The sequence below is a fragment of the Polyodon spathula genome, chromosome 6 (assembly GCF_017654505.1).
Source record: "Polyodon spathula isolate WHYD16114869_AA chromosome 6, ASM1765450v1, whole genome shotgun sequence".
NCBI lineage: Eukaryota > Metazoa > Chordata > Actinopteri > Acipenseriformes > Polyodontidae > Polyodon > Polyodon spathula.
Window position 1 is genome coordinate 16,613,442 of NC_054539.1, and position 24,471 is coordinate 16,637,912.

Sequence of the window (24,471 nt, forward strand, 5' to 3'; positions counted from 1 at the left end):
ATATATTAAGCAATATATATTTGAAAAAGTACTGCAGTGTCAATATATGTACTCATTTATAAACTATATATTGCTCTTGTGAGCACCGATTTTCTGTATTGTATTGGTTTAAAAGCTTTCCAGAGTGCACTGAGGATGTCTTATAGGAGAATACACATTACCCAAAAGTGGTTCAATTGTACCAGCTCAATGAACTTAATGTTCAAATTGTAAGCGATCACTCAAAATGCGACACACTGTACAATGTTCATCTAGAGAGAATGATGTTGTGGTAATCTGTAAAATAAGTTGTCTCCATAAACTGCTCTCTACCTTTTTTTAAAGCCGTAACTACTGAATTATGCAACTTTATATTTCTACTTTAGCAATTTTTCTAAAGCAAAATTGTTACATAAAGGATTTTGGGGGAGCCAACAACAATCTGCACGTGTTCAAAAGAGAGATGGTGGAATCAGCAATTGACTTCTTGCCTCCTAATACTTATTGAAATAAGAAGCCATTTACTACCTATTCGCGGGCTTCTTTTCTCAAATACCTATTGGAACATATGACTCCCTAGACACCACTGCCTCGCGATGACACCAGCCGGGAGAGTTAGGGCTATAGTAGCTCCAGGCACCTTCACAGCTGTACCGTCTGTTCCTGGTTCAGCACCATGTGGCAACTCAATCGGTCCAGCTGTCCAGTCTTGGTTTTCAGTCCAGTCTTCTATCTGCCCTCAATAGGAAGACAACCCTCAAGCCATAATGATCACAGCATTCAGGCTCTCATCTCTGTCACAAATGTAGCCCTGTTTTCCAGCTAGGGTGTTTTTCAGTTTGGTGTTTGGGTCTGAATGCTTGTGGGATCCCAGAAGCTTTGCATTTTGGGCTGTACATGCACAAGTTGGCCTGCTTGTTTTTGTCCCCCCTTTTTCCTTAAAACTGAAAGCAAGTTTTAATAACCTTAAGATTTACTGGCAATACATGCAAGGGTATGTTGGCAATGTAGTGCCTCTCAATAAAGGTCATGCAATTATTTGTTTGGTAATGTTCATGTCATTCATTTGATTTAACTACGTGTGAACTAATTGAAGGCTAGCCAGCAGTTAGATTGGCTTTATTTTAGAAGCATATAAAACTGACACCAATATTCACATTTAGTAAGATGACTCAATCAAAACAATTATACACTGCTAGATTGCTGGTTTTATGGTATGATCCAGTCAAACTTGTTACACACACAATTGAAATTTGATTTAACATAATTAAACAAGTTAACAGAATATGACTGAATAATGGTAAAACAAAGGAAAAAATGCATATATAAAACAAACCAAGAACGGGGTGCTATCCAAACATTTAGTATAAACTCCATGGATACTTATATTTCTAAACCTCCTGGCATTCTGGTCTTAGTGCTAAGTGACAGAGTTGAGGTTTAAGACATTAGTTGAGAGCTGATGGAGAATGTACTGCACTGAGGCCACTAAAGAGCCTGTGTTTTTCAGAGAAGTGAAATGCTGCTGTGACAATTACAGGAAGTAATTTTAAAGGCTATTTTTGCACAGAGAAATAATCATACCTTAAAGAATTTCAATAAAAAACTGCTTGCACAGAAAGAAAACATACATCAGAAGTGCTTTTTATGGATAGATTTTTCTTCATTACAGGAAAGCGCAAACAAAAAAAACATGTTTTTGAAGCTGCAAATCCATTGTGTTAAAATACATATAAAATGTACAGGGCTTCCTGTTTTCACTACTTGCAAGTCAAAAGTGTGGTATGTGGACAGCTAGTGAATGGTTTACAATGTACTGTCGAGTTGGCCTAACCATGAATTTGGGAATGATTTGAATTGTGAAAAAACAAGAGAGCACTCTAGTAGTGTCGGTTTATTGCTGAGAATGCTTGCTGTAAATTTCATATTTGGAGAAAAAAGTACTTTTTAATGTGAAGTTAAGATTCATTTGTATTCATAATTGTTTGCTGAAATTATGTACATCAAAATATTGAGCTAATAATGTAGAAGTCACTGCAGTCAAAATGGAGTGTCCACACCAGCAGAATTTCACGTAGCTAAAATAGAACCTGTTTCTATTTTTTTTTCATCGCGTGACTGAATGAAACTGACCAATCAGAAGCAAGGTTAACACCCTTTCCACGTCAAACACACGCCTCAAAACAAGTCACACCTCAAAACAAGTTAATAACGGATGACAAAAAGTTAATTTGAGGTGCAGCAGTATAAGTAGTATTATGTGACTGCAAATTGAATGACTACAAAGACATTCAGAAAGAAGACAATGCCTGGGTGGCTTTCAGGTGATGCATTTAGCAGCACAAAGACATTTTCTATCCGATTTATGCAAGTTGCGTAAACAAGTTTATTAATAAGCAAAAATGAATTGGACCATGCATGCAGTCTACATATCCAGCATGTAGACTGGATACGCATTCATTAGGCTTCAAGGATGCCTTCTGCCTAATGGAGGGGATAGAAGCATCTACCACATTGATTCGGTAGAACCTGGTAAAAAAAATGGCAAATAAAAGATCCCGCATTCGCACAACTTGAACATGTGACCTAATTTTAAGTTGTGGCTTTTTTTGGTTTGTATGTTTGTTTGTATGATGAATAACATTTTGTTCACTAAATGTTTCCGTGGCACAAAGTGAAGTTTTGTGGAGAGTCACAAAACAAATAAATATTACCAAGGTCCTACTATTCTATACAAAGCCAGCAACAGGTTTGTATTCAATGAGACACATTCCAAAATTACCAAGCTCATTTAAAATTAATTTAGAACAATTTGTGCATTTTATTTTTCACTTTGACATCATGGACTTTTTTGTGTTGATCAGTGGCAAAAACTCCTAATTAAATCCATTTTGATTCCATGTTGTAATACAATAAAATGTGGAAAAGTAATAATACAAGCTAAGTGATGACCTGCGCATAAGAGATTTTAATAATTAATAATGAAGGTGGTGATTATGTAGTGCATAACAACAACATAATTATAATAATGTTGACCTTTTAAAATACTTAGTTAATAAACGAAAAGGGTCAAAGAAGGAATTTGTAAAGAAATGTAATTGAGATTGCAGTAAGTTGCGTATATATAAATGTGTAACAAAATAATTTTATTGAAAATATCAGTTCAACTATACGACTATTGACCAGCTGTCTGCTGACATCAGACTGCTACTGGTACCACAGAAAAAACAAAAATAATAAAACTGTTTGATATATACACTGTGTACAAAACATTAGGAACACCTACCTCTTTCCATAAAATAGACTGACTAGGTGAATGGTGTGAAGTGTTTTTTTTTTTTTTATGGCACACATTGGACCCCTTGATAAAAGTGGAGCAACGTTTGAATGCCACAGGATATCTGAACATCATTGCCAGTCGGGTGCATCCCTTCATGGCAGCAGTGTATCCATCTGCTAATGGATTTTTGCAGCAGGATAATGCCCCATGCCACAAGGCTAGGATTGTCCAGGAGTGGTTCCACAAACATGACTATGAATTCAGCTTTCTGCAGTGGCCTGCCCAGTCACCAGATCTCAATCCAATTGAACATCTGTGGGATGAGATGGAACGAGCTATTCGGAGTAGAGATCCACTACCAGCCAACTTGACACAACTGTGGGAAAAATTGGAGTCAACATGGGCCAGCATCCCTGTGAAAAACGCTTTAGACACCTTCTAGAGACCATGCCCCGACGATTTGAGGCTGTTCCGAGTGTATAATGGGATGTTCAAAAACTCCTGATCTATAGATTTTACAAGTCCAGCCTTTATTTTACAACTGAGTTGCCGGAGGTCAGAGTGGTAACCTTTTGTCAAAACAAGACCTGTTTTGTAATGGGACAGCCCATCTCTAGTATGTCCAATAGGAATTCACGGGGTCGTGTTATTTCCAGTCTTTTGGATTGTTTCCTAGTCGTGTCCAGTGTGGATGCAGCCTAATACGTAACTGTCCCATCTTTTAAAACATTCACAGATTTATAACAACTGATAAATAAATAAATAAATGCATAGTAAATGTTGCCCCAATTGCTTTTTTATCTTGAGACTTGTCATATTGCTACACTAAGCAGTTATTTATTTATTTTTTTACTTAATTGAGAGAGGAATAATTGGCAGTAGTGCTGGTCAATTTGAATTCCCATGTAGCTATAGAGAAAAGTGCAGGTACACAAGCTCTGCCTTCAGTATAGAGGAGATAGTGGTATTGGCCAGATCAGACTACAGTGCTTCACAGATGAACATGCACTGTCATGTTCAATTTAAATCTCCATGATGCAAAATTGCTTTCCTGGTTAGACTAGTCTCTGCATGTCTCTGAACTAGAGGCAAGTGATAGATAACCCCTACATGCAGATAAAAATAATCTGCAGCCCAAATACATGAACAAAAACCATGGTGAAAGTTTTGCCCCTCCCGAGACGGAAGGCTGCAATGAAACAAATTCCTTGCAAAGTTTGGGTGCAAATAAGTACAGCCAGAGGAGTGCTGTGGAGGTTGTCCTTATTGCATGCCTACTACTTCAAGCTCAGTTTCATATGACGACACCTAATTATTACTGTCAATGCATTCTGATTGTTACTTAATTTATAAGTAGTTACTGACTGCTACCTAATTTATGTGCATTTTATGCTTGGCATGTACAACCGTTCATCCATCTTTAGTTTCTAAAATGAAAAACAAATAAATCTAAGCACTTTGTTAATTTTCTGCAGATATCTTCCCTGGGGGACAGTAGGCTTTTGACCAGTATGTTTCAGTCTGGGAAACCTAATGTGCGCAAATGTCGATTTTGTTAATTCCTTGGGGGGGATCCAAAAGCAGTCTGTTCACTTATTCTTTCTCCTCGCCTCCCCATTGTGAACCGGGTCAGTCTAAAAAAAAAAAAAAAAAAAAGTAACTTAACGTAACCCTGGTTCACTGAAAGAAGACAACAACCAACCAATGCTTTTGAGAGATGCCTGCCTTAGGTAGGTACTCTGAGCATTTTTTGTCAGAGTTGCCGATAGGCCCCTCCATGGAATGACGTCCTCGGTCCTGCCTGCCGAGGGAATAAGTAGTAGTTCGACGGGGCTCACTTCCTCTTTTGCATTGAACCCACGAAATGTGAGTGATGCGACCTCTGAAGGTTTGGTGGTCATCTTTTCTTTCAGGGAACGAACCAGTGTTACTGTTAATAACCCAATGTTCCCTTTCAATGCAAAGACAACCACCAACCAATACTTTTGGGAAAGTATACCGGAGCAGTCATGAGGGAGCGTGAGTGGACAGCAATCAAGGGACGCCTCACTACCGCCAACTAGCGTTAGTGGTGCATGCGTGCACCTTCAAGGATGCCTTGTGCCTAATGAATGCGTAGAAGGATCTACCACATTGATTCGGTAGAACCTGGTGAATGTATGCAGTGTAAATGTCAGTCAATGATGCGCCTTGAAAGAATGCCCATGACACGGCCACCCTCCCCTTAATTCTGAAGTCTCAATGTCAGTAGAGCTGGAGTCCTGTATCGGGTCGGGTACCCACGGGTCACCTGTAAAGCTGGTCGGAATGTGAACTTTTTAGCGGTGTGGGTTAGAAAGTGTACTTTTTTGGTCAGGATCTGGTCTGAATTTGAATCGCCAAAACATTTTCTGTCCTTTCAGTGTACTCGTCTGTAACCCTTTCCCAAATAACGTATTGGAAGGTAAATGTACCAGTATTTCTTGCACTAAAGCAGGAGGTGATTAGGGAGTAGTCAGCAGACTAAGCAGTGGTCTCACTTTGTTTTTGCCACTTGTTTGATACGTCACAAGATCCTTTTATTACGTTTGCTTGTTTATTAAAAATGTATGTGGATGAGGTGAACCAAAAGATAATGCATTGTTTATATCCAGGGCTCTATGTTTTAGATTTAACTACTGGCCCCTTTGTCTAATGAGCTAGTGTTTTTACTGGCCCAGTATATTTAAAAAAAATGTTTTGGTATCTTGCACATATTTCTATTTTTCTGTGTCTTGCAATGCTACCCTCAGGCTTGTGTTTACATCTATATCTGATAAGACCTACCATTGTAGTTAAAACGTGGATGTAGTGAAGTGATTAAACAGGTGAACAATCCATGCAAAATACAGAACTGTATGCAAAAAGACTTGCTTAAATAACAGAAGGTACACAATAAGTGATCACATAAACTGAGGACATATATTTTAATTCAAAATAACTATTCTTTTCCATATTAATGTATGAAAAAAAAATCACAACAAAGTTTTAGTAAGCATACAAATTTGTGGCATCCTCCTGAAACTTTATGCTAAGACATGACTGCTGCTCCAGTATGTCTAGCATGAGGAAGACTAACTAAAGAGATCCATAATTCTTTAGAACATGACTGACTAACCATGCTCTTCCAATCATTTCTGGAGAGTTTGCTTTTGCTTCAACTCTGTGCTCCAGATGTGTCAGGACTGGAGTAAAATCTCTTGAGTGCTGTAAGTGCATGTTGAAGATGAGGCAGCCACATCGTGTCCCCCAAAGATTTAACAGGGTTCTGTATTTTGACTATACTAATCTACTGGCACTCTTTGTTCTCAAGTAAAATACTAACGAAATGGTCAATGAGCTATCCAGAGGAAAGGTCCACTCCCAATCTAGAAGTGACATGGTTATTTTAAAATAATAACCAACATTGGCTGTTTCTTTAAATAAAGGCTTAATAATAATTGATGACATTCACATCAATTGAATGACATTGATCACATTGATGTGCTTGCTCAAAAATAAAAGTACTGTACTGTATTCAAGCTCTTACTCTTGTGTAGCCTTCTTCCAAGTCGGCACTAGTTTTATTGCTGATACCAACAAGTCCTGGAAAGACAATGACATTTCTGATCAGACCACGTCGTATCCCAAATCAAAAGTTTAAACATTCAATCCCATTGTACAGCTTCAATAAGGCGTATCTGGGTATCAATCGAGGCATCTCGTGGATTTCTCACTGCAGTCACAGCAGACAAACATCTGCTGTGTTGCAAACTATTAATTATTATTTTTTTCTTTCATTATTTGTTTTAAAAAATGGGCAAGCCAGTGCGATTTTGTTGTTTTCAGCTTTTTGCAACACTAGACAATTTTTTGGGATTAATGAAATGGAAGCCAAGCATTATACTGTATATAGTACTTAAAATATGTAACCAGCCCAGTCAGGCCTGTGGTGCTACATAACTACAGACCTAACTGCAATCTCTACCAGCCCAGGGCCGCAGGGCCGTGGCTAATGTCGAACTTTGATATGTAGTGGATAGTAGTTCAAGAGGTCAATATACTGCTGGATGAAGGCCTCCCCAAGATTCTTCCACAAAAGCCTGTCTGCTGCGTCCCTCATCCACGTTGCTGCAGCGTGTTTCCTAATTTCGTCTTGCATATTCATTCTATCTATTGAGGCATTGGTATTTTCAATATTAGGTTCACATGATTTGCAGAGCCTTTTCTTTCTCTGTGCTTAATTCTACTTCAGTTGTTTGATTAATAGTCCAGAAATGCAGTTCTTCGAGATCTAATTACACTGAATTTGCCACCTTCAGCATTCTAGGTGATGGTGTGTAGAAACCAAAGTGAATGTAGGCTCAGTAAGGTGTTTTTTTTTTTTTTTTTTTTTGCAGCATGGCAGTGGCTGAACATTGTCATTTGCCAGTGTGTACAGCACTGTTTCAACATGAAACATTGGAATTGACTTGCATTAGGTCAAGCATGTGGCAATAAAATCGGTCAGAAGCTGTAGCTACGCATTAAACAGAACAGCTATAGATGTTTGTACTGATGCAAAATAGTCATGAGGAGCATGAAGCATGTTATTTATATTCATTCAAAAAAGAACACTTACTATTTCATTTCACTGTCATGGTTAATTGCAAATGTGTAGGAATATTTTAGTTGACAATAGGATACATTTGTTTTTGTCATTATATACAGCTCTGGAAAAAATTAAGAGACCACTTCAAAATTATCAGTTTCTCTGGTTTTACTATTTATAGGTATGTGTTTGGGTAAAATGAACATTTTTGTTTTATTCTATAAACTACTGACAACATTTCTCCCAAATTCCAAATAAAAATATTGTCATTTAGAGCATTTATTTGCAGAAAATGACAACTGGTCAAAATAACAAAAAAGGTGCAGTGTTGTTAGACCTCGAATAATGCAAAGGAAATAAGTTCAGATTCATTTTTAAACACAATACTAATGGTTTTAACTTAGGAAGAGTTCAGAAATCAATATTTGGTGAAATAACCCTGATTTTCAAGCACAGCTTTCATGCATCTTGCCATGCTCTCCATCAGTCTTTCACATTGATGTTGGGTGACTTTATGCCATACCTGGCACAAAAATTCAAGCAGCTCGGCTTTGTTTGATGGCTTGTGACCATCCATCTTCCTCTGGATCACATTCCAGAGGTTTTCAATGGGGTTCAGGTCTGGAGATTGGGCTGGCCATGACAGGGTCCTCCATCCACACCTTGATTGACCTGGCTGTATGGCATGGAACATTGTCCTGCTGGAAAAACCCATCCTCAGAGTTGGGGAACATTGTCAGAGCAGAAGGAAGCAAGTTTTCTTCCAGGACAACCTTGTACATGGCTTGATTCATGCGCCCTTCACAAAGACAAATCTGCCCGATTCAAGCCTTGCTGAAGCACCCCCAGATGAGTCCAATTTTCAGCTTTGCCCAACACCTGGTCGTCTAATGGTTAGACGGTGACCTGGAGAGGCTTACAAGCCACAGTGTCTCGCACCCATTGTGAAATGTGGTGGAGGATCGGTGATGATCTGGGGGTGCTTCAGCAAGGCTGGAATCGTGCAGCTTTGGCATGAATCAAGCCAAGTACAAGGTTGTCCTGGAAGAAAACTTGCTTCCTTCTGCTCTGACAATGTTCCCCAACTCTGAGGATGGGTTTTTCCAGCAGGACAATGTTCCATGCCATACAGCCAGGTCAATCAAGGTGTGGATGGAGGACCACCAGATCAAGACCCTGTCATGGCTAGCCCAATCTCCAGACCTGAACCCCATTGAAAACCTCTGGAATGTGATCAAGAAGAAGGTGGATGGTCACAAGCCATCAAACAAAGCCGAGCTGCTTGAATTTTTGCGCCAGGAGTGGCATAGTCACCCAACATCAATGTGAAAGACTGGTGGAGAGCATGCCAAGACGCATGAAAGCTGTGCTTGAAAATCAGGGTTATTTCACCAAATATTGATTTCTGAACTCTTCCTAAGTTAAAACATTAGTATTGTGTTTAAAAATGAATCTGAACTTATTTCCTTTGCATTATTCGAGGTCTAACAACACTGCATCTTTTCTGTTATTTTGACCAGTTGTCATTTTCTGCAAATAAATGCTCTAAATGACAATATTTTTATTTGGAATTTGGGAGAAATGTTGTCAGTAGTTTATAGAATAAAACAAAAATGTTCATTTTATCCAAACACATACCTATAAATAGTAAAACCAGAGAAACTGATAATTTTGAAGTGGTCTCTTAATTTTTTCCAGAGCTGTGTATGTGTGTGTGTGTATAATATATATATATATTTTTTTTTTGACATTTATATTTTGTTTTGTACTTTTTAAAATAATTTCCATGTTTCAAACCATTACAATTCTTAGCCATATGAAATGTAAGTAACATGAATAAAACAAATGTAATCTTCTTTTTGTGCTTGCAAGACCTCAAAATGAATCCATTCAAATCAACCCGGGGAAATTCAGCTCAAACGTGCTGTAAAAAAATGTTATTCCTTTCAATTTGACAGGTTATATTTGAAGCGCAAGTCTCAGAGGGGAAGATGGGTTACATTGCAATTGATGATATCCAGGTTTTGAGCTATCCATGTGGTAAGTAATTATACTTATGATAATTATTCTGCTTCTGGGTTCTTAGTGATGGGTCTACTTTGATGTATATAAATGAAGATAAGTAGAGAAATGACAAGCTAAAAGTAAGAGGAAAGATGGAAGATATCACCTGAAGATGTAGGAAATGTGAAAGATCATAATCACGAGCAGGTGCTTAAATGGTAAATGGTAACCATTACTATAACAATCTTATTTCACATCTGAGCGGTTAATAAAATTAAGATGCATGTACACCATAAAGGTGCTGGAAACCCCAGTTCAGTAACTGTCAGGGTCATTACAGGCACAATTGTAGGAAGGCATGCCTCGATTAATTTGGGGTTCAAAGCTTGCTTGCTTCTGCTGTTATTGTAGCCAGTCAAAGTTTTTAGAATCTGAGCATCCTGTTTTTTAAAAAAACTCTCTTTTGAGTTTCTGTAATTCCCTTGCAATTGGTTTGCTGGTAGTCAGCTTGCCTCTTCCCAGGAATCCGAACTTGGCACCTGAAACCTGAGCAAACACTGCGCAACTGCGCTCCATTGATATAAATAATATGAACAGCCTACATTGCCTAGCGACTTCAGTCTGCTTCTACTAACCTTGTAGCTTGGCCCTGTTGATGCTGCAGAGCATCTCGGTGCCTCTGTGCTTTACTGCTCCAGAGCCTTAGGGTTATCGGTGCTTTGACACCTTTGATGTCTTAAAGCCCAGCAACCAATCTGTGCCTCAGTGCCCTAGAACCTTAGTGCCTCGGGACCTGAGAAATATAATGTCAGGCTTTCGCCCTTGCACATCCTGCAAGGTGAATCTTCCCCCACAGGACAAACGCTCATAATGTTTCCGGGTCTTGGGCAGGCAGGACGCCTCTTCTACCTTTAGAAGATAGCACATTCTGCTCCATTTGCACCAATTCCAGGGACAAAACCCTGTGCAAGAGGCTGGCACAGTTCACTGGCAAGACCTTTATGGTCGGCTCAGATGAACTGTCTGTGGCCTCCGGAGCCTCCCCCAGCCCCCCGCCTGCCTTTCGAGCACTGCGCAGAGTATCCCTGGCACACAAGCAGCCGCTCAAGCTCCCCTCCAAGGAGCAGCAAGCGGTCGAGAATTGAGGCATGCCAAAGGTATTGCAGACCTGAAGAGCCAGATGGCTCAGGTCCTGGAGTGCCTGGTCAGGTAGCAGGCTATTGACCCCTCTGGCCTCTTGGAGGGTGCATGGGGAGCTGGGACAGTTTCCGCTGGTGGATTCCACCATAGCGGCTTTAGTGCGAGCCCCTCCAGTGGGAGACCTGTCCAAAGGTCCTGTGTGCCCTAACCGCAGATGCAGGATCACAGAAGGCCACCTCAAAGGCGTACACAGCTGAAGTGCAGGTAACACGTCTGGCCAACACAGGAGGCCTCGTGACGGCCTACCTGGATGGCATGCTGCGATCTGTATCTCTTCTCGAACTGCTAGACTCAGAGCTATGTCTGGTCTCAGGTACGATATTATAGATCTACAGCTTCCAGGGGCAAGCCCTGTGCAGAATCCTGGCAGGCTTGGTGGTAGCACGCAGGCAGCTGTGACTGTCTCAGGCGAGGATCCCAGATGCGGACAAGTCTGCCCTATTGGACGCACCTATCTCCTATGGGCCAGCGGTGGAGGAGATATTGCAACACTCCCACAGGGAGCAGGAGGCATCTCGGCAGGTGGCTGCAATGCTCCCCTCCCATGCCCTGGCAAGAGAGAGGATGAATCGTTGGCATCCGGCAGTTCCTACGGTAACCCAGCCAGTTCCAGTCACCACTGTGCCACGGTATGACCTGAGGCACCCCTTCCGGCCTCCATGGCAGCTAATACACAGGGCTGTCAGCAAGAAGGGGTAAACGCCGGACGTGGGGCCCCAGCACATCAGGGAGACACTTCCAGAGGAACTGTCCCAGGCAGCCTCCAAGACAGGCTCCACCTCAGCAGCCTCAGTTACATCTGTGAATGGCCCTCTCTATGTCTTGGCTCTCAAGAAAGAAGTTGAAACACTTCTCAAACAAGCCATCCGTCTCATAGAACACACCTCTCACCTGCACAAAGACATAAGGATGGAAGTGGTACACAGCCATCAAGTGATGTTGACAGATGCATCCAACACTGGTTGGGGTGCGGTCTGGGCAACAGTGGAGTCAGTGGGTCCTTGCCGGGTCAGTGGACATCCCTGCACATAAAGGAGGTGCCATGTATTTGGGAACACTTCAGGGAAGCCCAATTCGATCTCTTTGCCATGGCAGAGATGACCCATTGCCCCCTGTGGTTCTCCCTCCACCACTGCGGAGGTCCACTAGGAGTCGACACCTTAGCCCACGAGTGGCCCAAGGCGCTCTTGTATGCATTCCTGCCATTTTACTGCTGCTCCCTGCCTTTGTACAGATGGTCAGGAGAGACAAGACGGTAGTTTTCCTGGTGGCCCACAGATGGCCCAGGAGAATCTGGTTTTCAAACATTTGCCAGCTGCTGAGAGGCCAGCTATGGGAGATTCCACTGCAAATGGATCTCCTCAGTCAGACGAGAGGCACCCTCTGGCACCCAGAACCGGGCATCTCCAACTGTGGGTCTGGGCCATGAACAGGACAGTGTCCACCTTAGGGTTGTCAGTACACTGCAAAGTGCTAGGGCCCCCTCCACAAGAGCGTTCTATGAGTGGAAATATTTTCAAAATTGGTGCAGGACCAGAGGTCATGACCCCATTTTATTGCCCTATAGCAATATTTTGCAGTTTCTGCAAGATCTGTTAGAGGCAGGTAGACCCCCCCCCCCCCCCCCCCCCTTTTGAAAGTGTACCTAGCAGCCATATATTGACTGTCCCCCCCAGCCGCTCATATACTAGCGACCCGTATGCTAAAGTGTGCTCGGTGGTTACGTCCTCCTAATAAGGATGTCCTCCCCGAATGAAGTCTAGATGTGGTATTGGAGGCTCTTACTAAGGCTCCGTTTTTGAGCCTGTACATTCCATAGAGTTGAAATATCTTATGAAAGCAGCTTCTCTATTAGCCATTACCTTCGCTAAGCGGGTCAGTAAGCTACAGGCTCTGTCCTTGCACAGTTCCTGAATGCGTATTTGGGACAATGGAAACGGGGTGACATTGCACATGAACCCTGCTTTCCTCCCTAAGGTGATTTTACAGCTTTTCACTTGAATCAGTCTGTAGAACTAGAGGCTTTCCATCCCCTCCCTTTGTGGTGGAGACGGACCGGAGATTGAATTCCCTCTGCACTGTTTGGGCATTGAAGTTATGTAAGCAGGATAAGAGCGCTGCATCAGTCTGGCCAGCTCTTTCTGTCATGGTGAAAAGACCCTCGTTCAAGCAGCAACTGTTCCATTGGATTGTGGATACAGTGTCAACTGCGTATAATAATGCCAGCTTACCCCCATCTGGACAGGTAGCTGCACACTCTACTAGACTCTACTGGCAACTTCATGGGCACTCGTTAATAATATATGAATAATATAATATGTACTGTGGCTAGCTGGGCTACTCTGCATACATTCATCAGGTTCTACTGACTCAATGTGGTAGATCCCTCCATGCCTTCATTAGGCACAAGGGTCCTTGAGGTTAGATGCTTGCACCACAAATATTAGTTTGGTGGTAGCAAGACATCCCTCGATTTGCTGTCCTCTTCGGTCAGCTTTGGTATACTTTCACAAAAGTATTGGTTGGTGGTAGTCTTTGAATTGAAAGGGAATGTTAGGTTACGGATGCAACCCTGGTTCCCTGAAAAGAGAAGATGACCACCAAATCTTGCAAGGTCGCATCACTCATTCGCAGGTTCGATGCAAAAGAGTATTTGAAATCTGTGGAGCGACTACTTATTCCTTCGGTAGGCAGGACTGAGGACATCACTTCCCGGAGAGGCCTATTGGCAGCTTTGATATAAAATGCTCTGAATACCTGACCTGTGGCAAGCATATCCCAAAAGTATTGGTTGGTGGTTGCACATGCAAGACAGAACGATTTATTTTCTCCTAATTAAACTAATACAGGCGATCCTCTACTTACGACGCTTCGATTTACGACGCACGGCACTTACAACTGTATGCCTGTATTTGTTAAAGGAATTTGTTTCGAATGCTAATGCACATTCATAACTACTAATGTCTTTAGGGTCTGACCTGTTGTAGGTATGCTTTCGTAAGGTTTATATCAGACAGTTTTTCTTTTTTGCTTTCTTGGTCACTGAATGCTTCTCTGGCATCTAGTTTGGGAATTTGAATAGGGGCCACAATGTTTGTGAAAATGTTTATGAAAATGAGTCGGTGGTTTTAAAAGATGCATGTACTGAGCATTTTCAAATAAAAATTGCTTTATACCTTGTTGACGGAATGTCACCTAATAGGACTTTTTATTGGATGGGCTGGAACACAATGATAATTTATCAACCTATTATACACCTAGACCTTTTAGTCTTTCTGTTGTGAGATTGCAACAGTTACTGCAGACCATTTTGGGGAGGCTTAGAATAAGAACTGCAGAATGGTGTCATTTGATCTTGCTACTTGAACGGGGAATATGTAAAACAACAAAAGTGAACTAGTTTTCAAACTGAATTTTTCAACAGCTATTTATTTATTTATTTTTCTTGCAGATAAGTCTCCTCACTTTCTGCGACTTGGTGATGTGGAAGTCAATGCTGGACAGAATGCTACTTTTCAGTGTATTGCTACTGGGAGGGAGGCAGTGAATAATAAGCTATGGCTGCAGGTAAGGTCTTCAGCATGATTTGTAAAAACAAAAGTATTGCAATTCACCCTATACAATAATGTTCTTGTCCTATCAAGGGGCATTAGAAACTGGTATATTATCTATTCATGCATTTCTTTCACTTTTGGATTAGTGCTGCTGAGCTCTCTCTATACTTACACGACTGTAAACTGTCCTCTTTAGGTTTTGCATTATCAAGTGTATACAGAGGTATATTTTCTGCACAAAAGGCTTCAGTTAATTTTGAAATTTTCTCATTAAATTTTTTCTCATTTCCTCCACTTTCATGTAATTGTTTGGGATATTGCTCTGCTAGTTACTTAAAACTTACTTCCACCACTTTTTATAGTTTTGTGGAAGTATTCACTTTTTATTTGTCGTTTTTGCTAAGCGCTTTTTGCACTGAAACAGTTCAAGACTGCTCCTTTCCTATTTTCATGCTGAGTGAAAACAAATATGAAAAATGACCACTGTGACAAAATCGCATCCTTAATTATCATAACGTCTGTACGATTGTGAACTATTAATAGTGAAACCTGCCAAACCTCTGGAACCACCAAATAAAAAGAAACACAAATCTGCATGTCAAAAACAGAAGGAAAAGACAACAAAAGAATCTTACAAAAAAAAAAAAAACCTGCAATAACCATGGCCACATTTTGGAAAACAATTAGCAGTAAAACTAATTTGAAACTCCAAATTCCATCAGTTGGTTAAACAGTCTCGGCTGTTCTGCTTTCTGATGCTTTTAAGCCCTCCAAAACGACAGTAGATAAAATGTAAGGCACATTGCTGGTGGGAACTTCGCTTGGATAGCTGAGTGGGAAAGTGGATCAGGCTATATGACCTTTTCTGTGATAGTAAGCTGGAAGGTGAAACTGTAAAAGAGAAAATGCTGCTACCGGACGCTTGTTTCATAAAATCGCACTCAAAAACCATGTTGAGGAGACTAGACTTATAGTATAAAATTGTGCTGCTAAACCATTTTAAGATGTAGCTACAGGTCTAAGTTCTTCCAAAATTACAGTAGTTGAAACTTTTTTTTTCTTCCAGTAATCTCTCCTGTTTGGATGTGTGTGTGTATGTGTGTGTGTGTGTGTGTATATATATATATGTATATATATATATATATATATATATATATATATATATATATATATATATATATATATATAATACATATATACATAATATATATAATATAACATATCATACATAACATACATTTATATATATATAAATGTCGGAGCACAGGGAGGTTAAGTGATTTGCTCAGGGTCACACAATGAGTCGGTGGCTGAGCTGGGATTTGAACCGGAGAACTCCTGGTTACAAGCCCTTTTCTTTTAACAAGTGGATCGCACAGCAACTCCTGTATATTAGTTTCCGCTTCTTAGAACAGACGTCTTGTGTTAATGTGATTCACCCGCAGTAAGCGATGGACGGTAAATATTCCCACACAAAAAACTGACATTCAAAATGTCCCCCAGTCACCAGTACAATAAGCAAGTGTGTTTAAACAATCAAGTGTGAATCAATCTTTATTAAGACACTCATTACACTAATAAAAATGTATTACAACCTATGAATGTAATAGTGTAGAATTGTACAGTACAGACTACATTACTGCAAACTGTTTCCAGCGAAAAACTGTGATACGCATCTGGACGATCTTTTTTGCAAGTATGAACGGCAAACTTTCAGCGTTTTCTAAAAAAAAAATCCCAAATTCAGCTCTCTGTCCGGATGCTGCTCCATGGCACGCAGCAGTGTTACAAGCGCAGAACGCACGCTTACATTATTGGTGACTCTTTCAGGCAGAGCATCCAAGTCGCCAAGGTAACACAGTTGATATTTCTACCTCTGACATCCCCTCTGGTGTCAGTTTCGATTTGTGTTTTTGTCAGCACTCTCCTCCAACTACAGAAACCCCAGCTTGTTTGTTTGCAGACTGACAGAGTTCCAAGCATGCTTTAGCAAGCGCACAGCTAAGACACATTTTATTTACAGTGAATTTTCGTGCTTTTCTCTTTCCAGCCATGCTTGCTTGCTGTTGTAATCAGTGATGTTTTTTCAACCTGTAAACCTGACACTGCGTACAGGGATTACATAGCCATGGTACAGTACAGGGGTAATCACTCTAACGAGGTGCAAACAGCTGACTGATCGATCAGTCAAGCTTTTACTGCATTAAAGTGCTACATTTTGTATATCTGTGAATGGAAAGATAATGCGGTAAAAACATCCGATTGGTGGATTAGTAAGATCTTCAGACTTGTATATTCATTTATTTTTGCACAGACATGTGTGACAGCTTACGGTATCACACTTTTTGTATAATTTTATTTGGCCAGATGTCCCCGATCAGTTGTTGAATTTTCATGAGTCATACAATAAATAGTCAGTGCACGATCCTTGTATTTTACACTATCGCATTTTTCCATTGGTAAGAAGGGGGAGGAAATATGTCAGCGAAAGATAAAAATGATAATTGACATTCTTATATACTGGAAGTACATGTGTACTTACCACGAAAGTTAAACCAGCAAACCACCTGTATTCCCTGTGGTGTGGTTTTTCTTTTAGTAAAAATGTCAGAACAGCTGAAATGTAATTGAAATTCATTTCAGCTTTAACTGTGGTTTTCTAGTATCCATTACTTTTGTTGTATGAAAGACTTAAACTATGCGTTCTTTTTGTTTATTTTTATTTTTTTTAATTTAACAGAAACGGAATGGGGAAGACATTCCAGTGGCACAGACAAAGAACATAAACCACAGAAGGTTCGCAGCATCATTTAGATTACGGGAAGTTACAAATCTGGACCAAGACCTGTATCGCTGCGTGACTCAATCTGACAGAGGATCGGGAGTGTCTAATTTTGCTGAGCTGATTGTTCGAGGTACAGTGTTCCTGGGAAACTAAGGATATATACATATATATTCTATATATAATATATATATATATATATATATATATATATATATATATATATATATATATATATATATTATTCGTATTAGCTTAACATGCAGCCTACAGCACTCAGTATTCTCAGGTGGTCTCCCATCCAAGTACTAACCAAGCCCAACATTGCTTTGCTTAAGCATTGCATGGTAAGTTGAATTTGAAGAGCTTTTTGCTATCAGACGTTGCCCAGGGGTCACTACAAGGAAGTAGCTCTTCTTGACCCCCATTCCCAAATTATGAAAAAGTTTAAAAAAATAAATAAAACAATAACCTCCTTGAAAATGGAAATGCATATGCAGTTATTTAAAACCCTGGGTCCAGCTCCTAATGCAAGCCACACCACCTCAAACCACATCTTTTATTGATTAAATAGTAATATTCGAAATGCAAACCATGAAGATGCTAATTAGGGGTCAAAGTACCATCAAATATTATTCAAACACAAGTGTGTGTGTATGTGTGCACATTTTTGAAGGTTTATTTTTTATCAATTCAGATGTTAAACAAGTATGAACATTTCTGGGCTTTTGAAGAGAAGAATATATTTCTTGTTTATCTGAATGACTATAAAGTAAATCTTTTAATCGTAACATGGGCCAGAATGCCTAAGGACTGTGCAACCCTGGTGTTAAAATTAAGTTGAATATTAACTGCTGTGACAGGTCCTATATCTCACTGGCACTTTAAATCTGACATCCTGCTATGAAGATGCAAAAGATGGTAATTTTAAAGGAAATTTTGAGGCCATTGATCGGGATTGCCTTTAATAAGAGCTGGCATTGTGTTGCCTATTGACGCTGATGACCCAAGGGTAGCAGTTTATTAGTGGCTCTTCAACCAAACTTGAAGTGACAGAGTATGCTTAGGGGCATTTTGGTCCTGTTTGTAACAAATGAAAATTTCAGTAGGAAATTCTTTCACCAAAGGAGTATTGATCTGTGTGTTCTTACAGCTGGAGGAAAAAACATGATGAAACACAATTTACTTTGTCGAGGTTAGTGTTGCCACCAGATCTTCCTGAGTAATGACTTTGCCCTGCACTTGCAAAAGCTAAACTTTATTGACAGGGCAGCTTATTAGGAAGGATCCCTTGAAAAACATGGCCTTAGAGTTCTAAATTGATTTTTATCTTATGGGGAAGTTCATGTTTTTCATCCTTGGAGCTGCACCCTGATATTTTTAACTGACAGATATTTCAGGCATTTTCATGTGCAGTGTACTGGATGAAATATTGGAGAAATCTGCAAAATAACGCGCATACTGTAAATGGATTGCCTTTCACAGGATTGCAATTGTATCAGTCATTATTTGGGGGGAAATGGCCACACATTCCTCTTAAACAGTTTAAACTTCTTTCAGACTAACTGCCACTTTGTCAGTGCCAATAAATATTGTCCAAAAATGTCCAAGAAGATTTTTGCTGCATCTGACATGTTGTACATAAAGGATAAAACGTTCTTGTAACTGTTGGAAATATTTAAGGAATTTCTGCATGAAAGGCAGCTTTAATAGTTGAAATTCCATATTACAAAAACTTGAACATTTTGATGCATCCATGAAACATTTGTCTACTACAGTAGAATGTTTGACCTTCCATTAGGATGTTTACCTGAATGGGCTGTACCTCAAGACAGTACCAGCTAGACAACAGCAGCTTTCTAAAGAAAGGAGCCACATGCAAAATGTTAATCTCCCTGGATTTTATACCTTGTTGTTGTTGGGTTTTTTTATTTATTCAAATAAATATTTTCCAACTTTGAATACCAAAAGAAATTAAAAAAATGGATGGAAGCTAGATGCGACTGTCAGGTACAGAGAAGAATTGAGAATATTTCCTTAACTAGCTGCCATTGTTTTCTCCTATGAAGTGTATCTGACATCTGTGTGCTTCTGGAGGGCCTGTTACAAACTGCTAATGAGTTTGGATTGGTTGATGCATGGTAATGATGAAAGTGGAGGCATTTGCAATTCAACGCTGATGTCAAAAATGCAAAGTGAAAAAGCCATATTAGAAATAATTTGAATTGGAAACTGAATTCTAACCTGACACTGGGATCATTTTGTTAGTTTTGTAACAGTTTTCATATGGAGCAGAATTAAAACACTAACTTCAGCAAAGTTTATGCAACACCACCAACAACATGACATGTATATATATATATATATAGATATATATATATTATAAGATATATATATATATATATATATACCCCGGGGTGGGGGCACATTGGGAGTGTACTCACGTATGGTATACCTGACACTGACATGCATGGGCATTTTGGCCGAAGTGCACGCTGACAGTGGGCCCGATACAGAATTACGCCTTAGAAGTTTAAATTAGTGTCATTTCGGCATCAGCCCGGGCAGTTTGTCAGCTGCCGACTACCGCCTTCCCGGTCTGAATGGCTCGACAAGGGAAAGACTTAGTTTAGGTGCTGTTAGTAGCAAAATGGAAAGCGTAAGTAACTAAACAGCTTACGTGTTCATCTCTCTGTATCTACTGCAGTCTCAATATCTACTGCAGTTCTCAATAATAGTTTGTCAGTCGAATTACTTTATTTAATAATTAGACTGACCTGAATTGTTTATATTTAAATTAATTTTTATTTATTTACTTTAATGAAATGCTGAGGCAAATATGTAATTGTCTGAGATCTGATGTCAGCTATTTAAGTTATTTTAGTAAACATTGCAACAGGTGGCTTGGTGGCGGTGCGCTTGTGCTCTTAAAGACAACAATGGTAATTCACATTCTATTTGTATTTTACTGTATCTGTTAAAAATCTGTCTTCTCCTGGGTGGCTGTGGGCAGTTGACTAGCCAAAGCAGAGGCTGAAATGACATACAATTAGAAGCTAATTTGGCATCTGCCTGCTGCAGCTGGGCACTTCGCCAAATGCCCGGGCATTACGGCAACTGCCTGATTCCGGCAACGGTCTATAACACACATATTAGAAATCATCCTTTGGGTGATTTTGTATATATTGCTAATACGGTAGTTTCATAGCCATCAGCCCCATCAATTTGAGATGCCAGAAGTCAGGTTCTGATTGCCACTTAGGTTTGCTTTAAGGACACCCCTGCTGTCATTCTTTCCTCCGTGTCATTTACTTCAAAAAGCTGTGTTGGACTAGTACATTTCTTAAGTGAAATCTCTGTATTGCAAAACTATTTGGATCAAATCTCTGCCTTGTCGAATACTCAGACTGGATCTGCAATAAAAAATTTTTTTTAAAAAAATCAATTACTATGAGAATGGCTCTCTGGGTTAAAGGCATTACAGGTTCATACAGTTTCGCAGCGCCGGGATGATCCTTAGCAGCAAATCGAGAATGATGCAAAAGATGGATGAGACAGAGTTCAAGGAGCAGTAATGTGAGGGTCTGGCACGATTATTCCAAGCTGTCTCAGCAGCATGATAAATGGGCTTGTAGCAAGATGTAATAATACTAAGTGATGAAAGATTTTTCTTCTGCTTTCTCACCACACTGGACACAATCTACCTGCTGATGCTCCAATGGCATAACCATTCCTGATTTTGTTATTAAGACCCAAATTGCTGTATTTAAGCAACTGCTGCAAAGGTGACAAACTGAGCAGGCTCAATACATTCAATTGCACAGTATTTTATGCATAGCAGTTGCTGATTTGTGCAGTTGGGGATGGTGGTGTGCGAATGTAGTTAGCAATTTGTTGAAACCTTTCAGTTGTATTCTGTGTGCATTCCTAATATCATGAAACATGATGGATGATCCACTGTGCTATGAGTGAAAATGAAATGAATAATTGGTTTCTGTGTCCAAGTCATTCATTATATATATAATATATATTATATATATATATATATATATTTATATATATATATTATATATTATATATATTAAATTGCAATAAACCCCTGACCTTTACTCGTAATTGCTGTGTTGGAGGCGCAGTTTTACTAATCTATTCAATTTGTTTGCATAAACTTGCTTGTACACCATTTTAAGCATGATAAATTTCCTTACCACTAAGTTGTTGCAATGGTTATGCTAACATTAAGAAGTCACTTGTCTTCTAAAAAGCTGGGATAAATTTAAGAAACGTCTTAAGCAACGGAGTGTTTCATAGAAGATTAAAAAGGACAGCTGGAAGGTTTTAATTAATAGATATATTACTGTAAATATGAACACAAAAATCAGGAAAAGTGCAGATGGCTTCTAAAGGGTAGTTATGTGAAGTTTGTGACAGTCGTCTAGGTGGATGTCCTGGTCCCCTTTTATTGAAGAATGCTTATAAAAGCACTGCTATAAATCGCCATTAATATGGTAGTTTCTGTTTGTGTTATTTAAAATAAATAAATCCACTAACAATGCATTTTAGAATTTTTGTAACTTAACTGTCTAATGTTTAGGTAATTGTCTCTGTTTTGTAGCTGCAGTGAATACCCCATAGCTATGTTAGCTGCTTCTCTGGTTCAAATCAGTTGACACATTTTGTCCTACGAAGGTAACCAATCTCCATCACCAAGTTCCAGACGCACACATTCTCATGATGTGCCAGGGCTCAGGCTGTTCCACTAGTGTGTTGATGTGTTGCAGCTTAACACTTCTTGGGCTCTGGAATGGTTTAAAGAGCCCATAACAACAGTGGAATTAGTTCAGCTTCTGGTGAAATCTCGGGTCATTAACTACTCCAGTTGTTTTGTTGAATTATTGGATGCCTTTTAGATGAAAGTTTTCTGTTTTGTATGACTGTTAAGTGAAGAATGCTGTATTTAAATGTATTTACTTTTATCCGCAGTAGTTTAGGAACATCAGATTAACCAACTAAAATAAAAATTTAAATCTTGGTACCAAAATTGGTTACTAATTCTAATATTAATTGTAGGCCTCAGGGAGCAAATCAATATTGGAAAATATACGAACAGTTGTACTGATGGTATCATATGTAGGCTTTGTAGGTTCACCTCTGGCATGCTGACACATTCTTTATGGATTGCTTCACAATGGCTTTTGTTTATGTGACTCGGTAAACAGAGTTATCTTGGATAAGGAAGATGAACATTGAGCTGACCAGTAAAACATACTACATAAATACGTAGATGTGGTGCTTCACAAGTGAGTAAAATCTCTGCATTAAAGTACATGTGTCTGTCCTTGAATGTGTATATACAAAAGGGCCCTCTTGCTCATTTATAGTAATGTATACATGCCAGCAAGTTTTTGAATTCATTATTAATTGATATGCATTTCAGGCTTTTTTATTGTAAACATTAAAACATAGTGTTTACTTTTGACATTTTGGATGAATGAAGACAAAGGAGAAAAATGGCTCTCATAAAATGACTAAATAGTCATAAAACAATGATTTATTATACTGTAGTGTGATTTAGTAATAATACAAGAATTTAATTGGGTGAAAATAGCTAGTATGAAAAAAAAAAAGTGGGGCTTTCTGTTCCTGAGATAATGGCTACATTTTAAGTCTCGCTTGGTCGTGCAAGTTAATGATATGATTACAGTAATGTTTTAAATTGAGGTGAAGAAAAGGTTACAATGATGCATGGGCTATAAAACTGAGAATGCAGAACTTGGTGGTATCACTGTGAAATCGTTGCTTTCATTTTAGTGCTTCTGGCAGTCTGGAACTACTGTGTCAGTAAGATTTAAATGCTTTTAGCTGCTCAGAACTTATTTTTTTCTACTTTTTAACTTTAATCTGTTTTGGTTTGGCCTTGTCATCCTATATGAAATTCGATTGAACCTGTTTTGTATGTATCTCTTTGTGTGTGCTAATATTAACCATCATGCTAGTAGTATTTCAGCATTCTTAGAATTAGGACATCTGCAGTGATACATCATTGTGCCATATTGCTTTTTAGAAAAAGCTGAAGCTGGTTTTGGTAACAGGGTTGCATGCTAGCAAAGTGATCTTCACACTTAATACAGATTCAAATACATTTAAAAGCTGATCAACCTTTTTTGTAGCTGTAGTGTCTTAATACCATGGTCACACATTTCAGTAATTTACCTTGTACTGTATTTATTAGTTTCCAAACGAAGTGAAATGCATATCAACAAATTTGCAGTGTTGCTAAACATAAAAATGGCATCTTCTAACATTCTCTACACTTTAGGAGTATTTTAATAAAATCTGTTTAATATCTAATTGTACAGTATATTCAACCAGTGTCTTTCCTGATACCCTAGCTTTATTACGAATTCAAATTTTTGTGGTCCATTATTAATTTTAAAATGATATAATTTTATATATGACTGCAAGTTTAACATGCTCCTGAAATAACGCATTATTTTTTTTCAACCCACAAGGATTTTTTAAATTTTTTTTTTATTTGGAATCTGCTATTTATTTTTTTCTCCCCAATTTGGAAAGCCTAGTTTTCTTATTTCAACCCTACTCATTGCTGCCACCCCTGCGCTGACTCTGGAGATGAAGACAAACCTGCCATCAGCCATCTGCTTCTTTTCACTGCTTCTTTTCACTCTGCAGGCGCGCCATGCAGCCACCTCAGAGCTACAGCATCGGAGGACCACACAGCTTAGGCAGGCCTGCAGGTGCCTGGCCAGTCTACAGGGGTCGCTAGCGCACGGTGTGCCGAGGACACCTTGGCCAACATTAGCACCCCCCCCCCCCCCCCCCCCACCAAGGTTGTCCTGGAAGAAAACTTGCTTCCTTCTGTTCTGACAATGTTCCCCAACTCTGAGGATTGTTTTTTCCAGCAGGACGATGCTCCGTGCCACACAGCCAGGTCAATCAAGGTGTGGATGGAGGACCACCAGATCAAGACCCTGTCATGGCCAGCCCAATCTCCAGACCTGAACCCCATTGAAAACTTCTGGAATGTGATCAAGAGGAAGACGGATGGTCACAAGCCATCAAA

General features: G+C 39.5%; 1 protein-coding gene across 10 annotated transcripts in view; it reads left to right on the top strand.

The window, feature by feature from the left end:
• LOC121316923 (receptor-type tyrosine-protein phosphatase kappa) overlaps nt 1–24,471 on the top strand; it is a 164,784-nt gene that overhangs the window by 61,686 nt on the left and 78,627 nt on the right. For all 10 annotated transcript variants that reach the window (XM_041252296.1, XM_041252298.1, XM_041252300.1 and 7 more), the window contains exons 4-6: nt 9,806–9,887; nt 14,503–14,618; nt 17,346–17,520. In XM_041252296.1, the coding sequence (XP_041108230.1) occupies nt 9,806–9,887; nt 14,503–14,618; nt 17,346–17,520 (373 nt within the window). The remainder of the gene's footprint in view (nt 1–9,805; nt 9,888–14,502; nt 14,619–17,345; nt 17,521–24,471) is intronic.